The 11,373-nt window shown below is 57.4% G+C and overlaps 1 protein-coding gene and 1 long non-coding RNA gene across 2 annotated transcripts in view; one reads left to right on the forward strand and one right to left on the reverse strand.

Moving 5' to 3' along the window:
* Window positions 1-6: 6 nt before the first annotated feature.
* Window positions 7-2,777, reverse strand: DUSP14 (dual specificity phosphatase 14). Its single transcript, XM_057383256.1, has 2 exons — window positions 2,635-2,777; window positions 7-1,295 (listed from the first exon to the last, which is right to left on the reverse strand). Exon 2 carries the CDS (start codon window positions 1,175-1,177, stop codon window positions 581-583), a length of 597 nt encoding a protein of 198 aa, XP_057239239.1. The 5' UTR covers window positions 1,178-1,295; window positions 2,635-2,777; the 3' UTR covers window positions 7-580.
* Window positions 2,778-5,046: 2,269 nt separating this feature from the next.
* The window catches only part of LOC130583712 (uncharacterized), a 41,149-nt gene continuing 34,822 nt past the window's right edge, over window positions 5,047-11,373 (forward strand). Inside the window, exon 1 of the long non-coding RNA XR_008966446.1 lies at window positions 5,047-5,172. This is a non-coding gene — a long non-coding RNA (uncharacterized LOC130583712). The remainder of the gene's footprint in view (window positions 5,173-11,373) is intronic.

The raw sequence follows: 11,373 nt of genomic DNA on the forward strand, positions 1-11,373 counted from the left end.
AATACGATTAAGAGCTGACTAAAGATCTCAAACACTATATACTGAGAGTCACTACAAGATGTTAAAGAAAACACCAGCACCACAGCCCCTGTATTCCTGCCTCCCTGGTGCTTGGAAAACCTGCTGTGGAGCAGGGCCTCGCTAGTGCTGCTCCTGAGCCACTACAGGGTTTTGCAAGGAAGCAAACAAGCTAGAACAAAATACCCAGGCTACTACCGCGTCACGAAGCGCACTTGGGTCATCAACTGTGCCCAAAGCCTCTTAGGCCTTGCCTCGGAGGATCCTAATAAACTTACTAAACAAAAAAAAAAAAAAAGAAAAGATGGAGGCTTTATGGAAGGAATAAACTCATTATAATGAGACCTGGTTTTGCTAAATCAGAGATGCAGATGGGAAATCCCCATAGAGAAAAATGCTTTTTGAAGGGAATCGTTGGCCTTGCAGGTTAGTGAGGTGAGAATTGAGGTTCTGCTGTATGGTAAAGAACCAAAGTTGGCTGTAGAAGGAGAAGGGAATGTCTCCAGTCTGGTCGACTCGGAACAGCGCATCCCTTCTGTTGTGCTTCCCGTCTGCAGTCCCATTAAATTCCCCAGTAAGGCATCAGGGGTCTCCTCTCTCTCTCGTAAACGTCTGGGATGACTCCATAGGGTGTCTGTACCATTTTAACCGTGGTCTTCCCAAAGAGCTTCCTCTCGTAGTCTATCAGCTGCCTCCAGAAGCCCACGTTGGGCCGGATGACGGGGCGCCGTGACTTCACCCAGTTGTAAGCCTCGAAGAGGGACACCTTGTGGTATTTCATGAGGAAGGCGATGCAGAGCGTGGCTGATCTGCTGACGCCGGCGGCGCAGTGCACCAGCGCGGCGCCGTGCTTCCGCGCCACGCTGTGGATCTTGTCGGCCACGCTGTCGAAATACAGCGAGATGGGGGCGTTGGGCATGTCGGCCAAAGGCACTTTGACGTATTCAAACTGGGGCCAGTTGAAGTTGGGGATCTCGATGGTGGCGTTGATGATGCAGGTGATGCCACGGGACAGCAGCAGGTGCCGGTTGGAGGCGACGCTGCCCCGGCTCAGGTACAGCGAGGGGGTGATCTGGGCGATGCCGCCCAGGGCACCTTCGGAGAGCATTCGCGGAGCCATCAGAGTTCTCGGCAGGGAGTTGTGGCTTCTGGAGGTCATGGAGGATCTTGGCACTCAGGCTTCCATTATGGGAAGAGAGCCAAGGGGATCTTCAGCCAAAGGAAGGATTGTCTGGCCTGGTGGTGGCAGGACAGCGAGAGCTCCCAGTGCTTAGTCACTGCAAAACACAAGTGAGGCCACATGAGCGGGACTGTCCCTGGCTCTGTGCAGGAACAGGAAACCCCAGCTCGCCYTGCTGTGGCCTGGCAAGGTTCTGTGGGGAATGTGGGTCTGGTTTCACGGTGCTCATTAGCACAGTCCTCCAGGCACTGCCTGGACAGATAGTAACAAAAAAATCCTCCWGCCTAATTAGCAACAATTACTCGCCAAGGGTTTTCCTGTGGGCCCGGACAGCATCTCACCTGGATCAGGAGATGAGCTACACCTTTWCCATGCTCAAACACAACACAGCTGGCCAGAGTTCAAAGGAATGGTGAGGAACAGCAGATGCCAGCRATTTCCAGCAGCCTGCCCTCTCCCCAGTGCCACCCTTCTCCTTTTTTAGGTGTAGGAAAGGCCCCGCCAAAGCACATAAACAGAGGAAAGTCGCCCATTAGGAAAGGCCGTGAGTCACGTCCATCAGTCACTGGCTCYCATGGAGCCAGGGGAAGTGTGGAAAGAGTGACCTGGTTATGTCAGAAGCTGCAAGTAAAACCCAGGCAGAGGCTGGGACAGGGGAGGCTCTTGTGCTGCTTTAATGCCTGACTGATGCCTGCAGGGGCCTGGGATTGCCCGTGTGAGCCACGCAGAGAGAGACCCTGCTCTGATCCCCCTGCTCCTCCGGGGCCCCTCCAAAGCCAGGGCAGAAGCTGCAGGCAAGGGGACAAGCCCCAGAGCATTAATAATCCACCAGTCTGTGTGTTCTCTGTTTGAATCCACCAGTCTGTGTGTTCTCTGTTTGGGGGAAAGGGCCACGGGAAAGGCTCTGGTCTGTACCAGGAGTCCCTGCCCTGCCCAGCGATCTCAGAGCCCACCCCAGTGGCACTGGCAGGGCTGAGGGGATTTGGGAGATGTTCAGCACCTTGGGGAGAGGGATCTGTTCCTCCACCAATTCTTAATCTCTCACTGAAAGGCCCTGACTGAGGCTTTCCCAGCCCTCAGCTGTCTGCCCTCATCCCGTGCTCCAGGAAGCACCGGCAGGTCCCAGCAGTGGCTGGTGGTGCTGCCAGTGGATTTTTGGCTCTGCRGTACAGAAACTTAATGAGCATAATGTGGCTCTTCCCTGGTAGCTACCTGAGCAGCTCCTGAAGCTGTGGACCCAAAACTGCACAAGTTCCTGYCCCAACAAGAACGTTTTTGTTGCAGCTGCAAGCGCTCGGCTCCCCCCCACTGTAGTCACCCAGCTGGAGCAGCAAGGAAAGGTGTGGTGTTTTTCAAAGGAATAAAGTTCTTTGAGCAGGGGAAATCCCTGCTCTCAAACACTTCCTGCTGACAATGCAAAGGATTCAGGCACTTACGCTTGGTAACAAAGTCCTGCTCTAAATYACGGAGCGGCACCCCGGTGCTCTGGGCTGCTGAGGCTGGGATGGCTCATAGAGTGTGTCCAACGCTGAGCTGGGGAGAGAAAAGAGCATGGATTTTACTGGGATCTGTGCTGGATTCTAATTGGTTGTCCAAGAAGGGAAGGGACGACCACAGCTTCCCCGGGGAGAGACTGAGGACTCAGGGTGGGACTTGCTGCCGACACTGTAATGTCACCAATTCCTGCCAACACAGCACTCAAAATCAYGGGGAGCCCAGAGGAATCTGAGGCTGGCACAAAAGCCATGGCTCAGAAAAAAAATTAGGTAATTTAAGTAATTAATTTGCTCTGATGTCTCCTTTATCATCCATCCAGGCCCAGACAGCTGGGGCAGGTCTGTGTCCTTCTGATGGTGCCCMAAACCACCCCGTGGGGACCCTCTGTTCCCTGTTCCTGTTGGAAGCACAGGGCTGAATGGGAAAGGGCAGAGCTGATGCCAGAGCCACAGCATCCTGCTCCTGAGAAGCCGAGGATGGGGTCRACATCCCCTTCTTTTCCACGACCTGCCAGAGTGGAGGTGAAACACCTGGGAAAYGCTGCTGGAGCCGGGCAGAGCCAGCCCCAAACCAGCTCGGAGCAAGGCAGAGCCTCCGGCTGCTCCCGGTGGTACCCGGGACGCTCCCGAGGTGGTTTGGGAAGGGCTCTGCTGCTTTCCATGCAGTGCTTGCTGTTCAAGGCAGGAACCTCTCCGTGATTTGCATGCGACAGGCTGGGCTCGCTCTGCAAACTCTGGGGCTGCTGTGCCGGTGGAAAATGCCTGCTCATTCCATGGATCCCATCCCATCCCATGCATCCCATCCCATCCCATCCATGGATCCCATCCCATCCCATGGATCCCATCCCATCCCCTGCCATGGGCACCTTCCACCATTGCAGGTGGCTCCAACCCCGTCCAGCCTGGCCTTGGGCACTGCCAGGGATCCAGGAGCAGCCACAGCTGCTCTGTACAACCTCTTACACCCCAGTTACACACGGCATCCCTGCGGCTCGGAATGGCCGATACCCGGCGGTGCAGCTTCCCCTCTTCAGCCAGAAGGAGGGAATATTTTGGAGAAAATCTCATTATTTCAGCGAGAGATAAGGCTGCTGTGTCCCCAGAGCACGTGCCTGGGGGCTGCTGATGCCCAGGCACCAGGGGACAGCCACCAAGGCAGAGAGGGGCGGCTGGCAGYGTCCCCTCTGTGCTGCGCGGCGCTCGCAGCGGGAGCTGGCTGCGATGGCACCGACTGCGACGTGCTGTCTCAGGCATGTGACAGAGCCACGCTGCTGCCCACACACACCAGGCTGAGCAGCTGCTGGCGTGCAGGGAGCTGGGAATGAAAAGGGCCTCGTCTGCCTGGGCTGGCAGCGGCTCCTGTGGGGTGCGGTGCCTTYGCCTGAGACCGGGAGCTGCCCCCGGCTCACCGGTGTGAGCCTTCATCTGTGTCAGGGCTGCACCCCCAATCCCTTCACCCAGCCCCAAAGCCTGGCCCAAAGTCCCYCGTTTTCCTCCCGTGAAACTCCATTTGCCTTTCCCAGCACACCCGCCTTATCCCGCTGTAATCCAACACTGTTGCTCTTCACGCAGCAATTCCCGTCATTGTGCTGGGGCACACGGAGAGAAAAGGAATGAAAAGCTTCTTCCCAGCCGTTGTTGGAAAAAAAAAAGAAGGAAATCGCTGAAGATGGAACAAAGCACACACAGAGCCTGGTGTGGCTGTGCTTGGGAAGGCCGGYGGCACAACAGGCACAGGGAGAGGCACTGCCAGGGGAGTGCAGGGTACAGCCGGTGTGCACCACCTCCTGTGACACAAAACCCCCACCTCTTCTCCCATTTCTCCTTGGCTGGGGTTTGTGAGTCACAGCAGCCCAAAGCCGGTGTTTTGGGGTGCTGGAGCCTGTCCTGCYGAGGGGTTGGATCCAGAACAGTCCYTAAAGCAGCAYTWGAAGTGCCTTCCARAGGAGCTGGCRTGTCACTGGGGTTTTCTGCAAAGGGCTGACATTCCACAGGGTGCAGATGGTCCTGCGGGAGAAGCCTGGCTGGCAGTGGGCTGGCAGCAGCCAGGTGTTCCTGCCATCACATCCTCCTTTTTCTGAGCATCTTTTCTCCGATGAATGAATGAATTAATCTTGTCGCAGCCCTGACCCACAGAAAATCCCTTTCCAGACTGCGCCTTGGTCCTGCCCAACGAGGAGGGGGTCCCTGGGGGGACTGGGGGTCCTGGGGGGGACAGATGCCACAGGGGCAGGACCGGAGCAGCCTCCTCCCTCCCCGGCAGACTGGTGGGTTTTGCCATTTCCCTCCTCTGCATAATCAGGGGTGGGGGAAGCCAGTGGGTAATTACAGCCTGGAGAACACTCTGCTCTTCAAAGCCTCCAGGTCCTTTCCAGCGCTCCTGGCCGGCACCATCCTCGGGTTTAAGGCAAGGGGACACTTCTCCAGCACCCATCCAGCCTGGATCTCATCCTGCACCCACCGGCTCTCCACTCTCAGGTGAGTCCCTCTGCTGTACCTCGAGGCTGAGCTTTGTGGCTCACCTGTCTCAGGAGGAGGGGTAGGTGYGTAGCCCGGGGTAGCTGCTGCTGTGGAAGGTTGTTGGATCCCACCTGGGCTGGATTTCCTGGCCTCAGAGCAGCTCCTCTCCAGTTCAGAGGGTTTCCAGAGCAATGCAGCCATCCCTATGCCGTGGTTGGTGTTTTAGTGGTGCAGCCCCCTGGAAAGGTTGCTGCCGGCAACGCTCGTGGCTCTGYTCTTCCAAATCTTGCAACAGCTGGAGTTTGTTTCTCTAGCTTTCATTCCTGGGAACGCATCCTGTTAACAAAGGCTGAAGTTCCCATGGGAAAGCATTKCTGGCTCCTGGACCTCCTGAGAAAGGCTTCAAAACACCTCTGGAAGCTCAAATGACAGAGGCAAACAGGGTGAGTTTGTGAGTTAAATACTGTGATCTCCAGGACAGGAGGGAGAACTGGTCGGGCTCTAGACAATGAGTTGGCAAGTCTGAGCTTCTGCCTTCTTATTCTGGTGCTGCTGGGTGGCTCGTTCTGATTTTTAAGGTTTTTTCTTATTTATTTTTTTGCCTTGAGAGCAGAGGCTGTGGCCTGTCCCTGAGGGACTTGAGAAAGGCTTGAGTTTCTATTGGGTTGTGTGCCAATAACACACTGTGGGGTTGGTACCTGGGCAGGTGAGAGCTCCCCCAGGCCTCTCTTCCTCTGGACTGTGGGTTTAGTGCAGGGRGAGGCTCAGGGGGTGCTGGGCCTTGCTCTGCTGATGGAGCAGAAACAATGAAGCCCCTGGTTTAATTCCCACATCATCATCTGGGATTCGAAGCAGGTTTGTGGGCTGGGTGTGCAAAATGTCAGTACTGAGGCAAGGCTTCTCCCCCCTCCCAGGAGAGGAAAAGTTATTCATTTTGGAGATGACAAATGCTCTCTAATCCTGCAGTAAAGAGAAGAGTCAATATCACAGGCTCTGAATGAACGAGCCTGCTCAGGGCTCTTCCCAGCCAGGCTGAACAGCAAATTGCTTCAGAAATGGTCCTGGAGAGTGGCATTTCAAATAAATTTCAGCAGAGAGYACAAACTGCAGCCATTCTCGGGTCAGGGCTTGCTTGTGCCGAGTCCAAGGGAGTCTGAAGCAGAGCTGGAAGGGAGACGCCGGCCTCTCGCTCCTCTTCCAGGCYCTTTGCTCTGCTGGGGCTTTGCTCTCCTGCCTTTGGTTGTGCTCCTGAAGCCATTACAGGCTCCCCTTGCAGGGGTCAGAGCCATCAGCACATCCTCCCGCTGGAAAGGTCGAGTGGTTTGGGTTTGGAATGGGAAAGAAGGAAGGGGAGCAGGCGGGGTGATCTGGGCTGAGGCAGAGGATGCTGTGACCAAGCCCTGATTGATTCTGTGCTGGCCTCTCCGAGCAGGATGGGAGCTGTCAGATGGTAAATCAAGATAATAATCTGTCTGCCCGGAGCTCTGAGCAGGCCTGGCTGCTTGTGCAGCTCCCAGCACAGCCGGGTCCTCAGGAACTTCACAGGATTCACAGAAAAGGGAATCATGCCCAAAACACACCACGAGACACCCTGCAAACAGCGCTGGGCTCTCCCGGGAAGCCAAACGACCCCAGATCAAGCAGTTTAGTCTGCAAGCAGAGAGTCCTGCCTCTCCCCCATGCCTGGAGCCCAGGCTGCAGGGCTGGTGATCCCTAAGGAGCCTGTCCCAGCCTGCTCTCTTTGGAGGGGTGACAACTGACATTCCTGTGTCACGGCTCGTGTCCCTCCCGCTGGCACCAGTGGGGTGAGGCCAGGCCTTGGCAAGGCTCAGCCTCTGCTCCTGCCTGCTGAGGATGAGCCACCCTGGCTCCACAGGCAGGCTCTGCTCCCACACGGCAGCAGCAAGCACCCAGGCTGACGGGTGGTGACTCTAACCCAGCCAGAGGTGCCCAGCTGAGCAGTGCCTGAGTGCTCTGCCAGCCCCTGGGCCTCTCCTCGCTCCCCCGTTTGCCATTCTCCCAGCAGGAAAGAGGTGCAGTGCCCGAGTGCTCTGCCAGCCCCTGGGCCTCTCCTCGCTCCCCCGTTTGCCRTTCTCCCAGCAGGAAAGATGTGCAGTGCCCCAGTGCTCTGCCAGCCCCTGGGCCTCTCCTTGCTCCCCTGTTTGCCGTTCTCCCAGCAGGAAAGGTGAGGTTTTAGGAAGGATCCTCCCAGCAGTGAGGTTTTTGCAAGGATCCATCTGAAGATGCCACTTAGCCCCATGGGCAGAGTCCCTGGCTGCCAGGCAGGGTGACAGCTCCGCTGGCTCTCGATTGCCACTGTCACCACCTCCCGTGACGGTGGAGGGAGCTGCCCAGGGCCACGCTGTGATCCCTGCGATGCTGCCAGGCTGTGATTCTGCCACACAGCCACCCCCTCCGCAGCGGGAGCAGGCAGAGCTGCTCCTTCTCCACCCGCAGCTGGATCCTGCCAGCTGCCAGCCAAACCTCCGGCCACAGGGAGAGCTCCCGGCCGCAGGAGCGGGCGAGACGGGCAGTGGGCACAACCTGGTATTTATAAATCCTTGCTCTGCTCTGAGGACGAGCTTCCCTCGGCAAGCAGCAAGAGGATTTGATGCAAGAAAAACAAACCATCTTTCTTTCAAAAGCCACGTCAGTGCTTTCAGAGCCACAGGCTCTGCACACCATGCTCCGTGTGCTGCTCACTGGGAGGGTGCAGCAGGAGCACGGGGCTGCCCCAGTATGRAGCAGAGGTGTGCCCACCTGCATCCTGCTTAAAAACTCTTGGTAGGTGCCTGAAACGCTTTAAAAACCAGAATTAATCCCTAAGGAGGCACAAACGGGATCCGACAGCTGTGCGCAGAGTCAGTTCCCTACTCRGCTGAACACCGAGGGCTGTTTTCCAGCCCCGAGTGAAGATACCGCCTGTTCTGGAGCACTACAGATTATTCCAGCGCCAGCTGATGGCATCTGGATTGCAGGTGGAGTTTAGGAAAGCTCCATCCCCTGCTCCCTGAGCCCAAGTGTGACCCCATGGACAGAGAGCAGGGGGGCACATCCAGGGAGCAGACCCACGCCTGGCTCTGGCTCCCGGGGTTCTGCAAGATGGAGCCTTGTTTTTTCCGGAGCCGTGCCCTGCGCAGTCACAGCTGACAGGAGGGACACAATCTCTTCCCTGTTAGCCGAACAAAACACAGGGACCTGGTGTGTTTGCTCGTGTGTGACCCCGGCGGGCCCAGGGCTGTGCCTGCTGCTCGTGTGGCTCTGCCCCAGCCCACCCCAGAGCCCATAAAATTGAAGGCAGCTGCAAATTCACTGCAACGTGTCCTGGAAACGGCCTGGTGCTTCCATGCTGGTGCTCACCCCGGCTTTTCCAGGGGCAAAGCCAACTGTGCTTGCCCTCAGCTGGTTTCTCAGGGCAGGGGTCTCAAAGGCTGGCACCCCGATGAACCTGATGGTGACACATTGCCCTCCGGAGGGATTCCCARCGGGCAGGGGATGCCCACACTTTCCCCACGCTGCCCAAGGCCAGGCAGGGGCTGGGCAAAGGTGGAAGAGCCGAAGGGGGAGCAGCAGCAGCAGCTGTAAGGAATGAGGTCACCTCTGAGCACATCGATGGGGTTGCACAGGGTAAAAAGAAGAGAGGCCAATTTTAATCAATTGGGTGGAAATGGAGTTTACATGTGGCAGCTTCCCCCCGTGAGCAGTGTGGGGCCAGCACCCCTCGGCTCCCGGGAGGTTGCTCCAGGCTGGGGCAAATTATGGTTTTAAGGGACGCTGTGAAAATTCACATTTCCTCCATGAAGAACTCCTCTCCTCAAAGGGAGGAGAATGGGAACCTGCAGAGTCCTCCACACTATAGGGTGGGTGGTGAAAACAGGGAGAAATCATTCTCATTTGCCTGGAAACCCTGACCTAGCTGGCTATGGGGTGACTGTGGCTGCACCTGTTGATCCTTCCTGCTGGGAGCCCCAAACGTGCCTGATTATTATAATTTTATGCTATTTTTAAAGCAGGGGAGTAGCTGTGTGAGCCGAGCCCACGCACTGCCTGCACTACAGGTGCCCCGGGAAGGGTGGGCAGTGCCTTTGCCTCGCAGTTTCTGGCTTTATTCCCAAGCATCCAGAGAGCTGGGGCTCCTGCTCAGAGACTCCTCAGCTATTTCCAAACGCCAGAGCCCTCTCTGCTAGATGTTTCCCTTTGCGTTATGGTTGTTCAGAGTGTCCTTTCTGAAAGGATAATCGCGGGTGTGTGTGTGCTGAGGGTTGTGTGCCGGGAGAGGAGGGGCTGGGAGGAGCTCCTGTGCCTGGTTTGAGGGGTTACCACACCTTCTAGGGAAAACCACTCTGGATGGAAGGTCCTGCAGTGGTGGCAGGAAAGGAAAGGCAGGMTGTTCTCTGGTGAACAGCCTCGTGCAGATGGTTCTGGTGGGGTCAGTGTGTGGTGTTCCCAGCTGCCACTGCCCTGCCCATTTTCCCCCTCCTCATTCCCAACCTCTTCCTGCATGCCCAAGCCCTGGGACAAAGCTGGTTCTGGCTCCCAGAGCAGAGATCCAAGAGTTTATGCCGGCTCTGCATCCCTTTCCTCCCTCCCGTGAGCCTAGCTTAGGCAGATTTCCCCCCAACACCTTGCACGTTTCTAGCACTAGAGCAGCATGAGCTCTCTGGCTTTCCAGCTCCAAGATTCCAGCTGGGATCAGGTATTGAATTAAGCCATGCAAATTTCCATCTTGCCCTGACCGACAAGGAAGCAGTGCCAGAGCCTAGAGCAGACCCTGCAGCACAGAGAGGGCTGGGATGAAATCCTTGGGATTTCACCTTTGTTCCTGGAGGAAATTGGAATGTCTGTGTCCCTGTCCAGGACCCAGGCGAGCCCTYAGGGGCAGGAAGGAGAGGCAGAGCTGCACGTTCACACCTTGCAGGCATAAATCGATTAAAACCTGCTGCATTACTGCTCCCCTGACGTTCACCAGGGTCACGTCAGCCAAGTCGTGGCAGCAGATCTCCGCCAGCGGGGAACGGCACGTGTCCCCCAAATTAGGGATCCTTCCTTCTCATTCCTTGGGAACCAGAGTGCCACAGAGCCTGTCCCAACCACCGGGAACACAGCACACACCAAGGTTTACAGCGAGGCCTGGGGGAGGAATCCACTCCCTGCCAGAGCAGGGGCAGCTGATCCGGTGTATCATAAGGGAAAACAGTGTTTTGTCAGTGCTAATCCTCCACCATTCCTGTGGCAGGGGCACTAGGGATAAACTGAACTTGCAACATGATATTAGGGCATCTGCCAGCACTCAAACCTCCAGAATAAAAGGCTCATTTGCTGCCCAGTCGAACAGGTTATAATCCTGCCCCATCTCCCTACAGCCAAACGCCACTCATTGATTACTGGTGTTGCTCAAAAGCAGCTGCTCCGGAGCTGACTCAAGGGCCGCACACGCAGCCGGTCTGGATGTGAGGCCGGGCAGCCGCAGGCACGCGTTGGGGTTTGGCGGCACTGGGGTGCCCTGGGAGCTGGGGGCACGGAGGACAGGAGCCAGGCAGGGGTGCTGAGCCAGGAATGGGTGCTGAGCCAGGAACGGGTGCTCCCCTCCAGCACACTGATGGGCAGGAGCCAGGCAGGGGTGCTGAGCCAGAAATGGGTGCTCCCCTCCAGCAGACTGATGGGCAGGGGTCCTGAGCCGGGAATGGGTGCTGAGCCGGGAATGGGTGCTGAGCCGGGAATGGGTGCTGAGCCGGGAATGGGTGCTCCCCTCCAGCACACTGATGGCAGGGGTGCTGAGCCGGGAATGGGTGCTCCCCTCCAGCACACTGATGGCAGGGGTGCTGAGCCGGGAATGGGTGCTCCCCTCCAGCACACTGATGGGCAGGAGCCAGGCAGGGGTGCCAGGGCAGGACCCAAGGATGGGTGCTGAACTAGGGGTGCAAGGACAGGATCCAGGGGATGGGATCTGTTACAGCACAGCCCGTGCTGGGGCTGGTTCCACGTCGAGGAACCACCGGCCGTCTGCCCGTGGCTGCTCTGGTGCAGCACCGAGGTGACCCCCCACTCTCCCGCCGGGCTCAGCCGGGGTGTGAGCACCGGACAGWGCGATCTCGCCGTGTGCCTCTCCTTTGGGCACCTCCAGCAGAACCAACATCCCTGACTGCCCCGTCCCGCCGCACCGGGGCCGCATCCGCCGGGAGGGAGCCGGTGTCCCATGGCAGAGCCCCGGTGTCCCAC

This window comes from Malurus melanocephalus, unplaced genomic scaffold (genome assembly GCF_030028575.1).
Source record: "Malurus melanocephalus ecotype Western Australia unplaced genomic scaffold, MMel_1.1 scaffold_617, whole genome shotgun sequence".
NCBI classification, from domain to species: Eukaryota; Metazoa; Chordata; class Aves; order Passeriformes; family Maluridae; genus Malurus; species Malurus melanocephalus.

Coding starts and splice junctions, on each gene's coding strand:
- DUSP14 (XM_057383256.1), bottom strand. CDS start 1,177: ATGACCTCCAGAAGCCACAACTCCCTGCCGAGAACTCTGATGGCTCCG.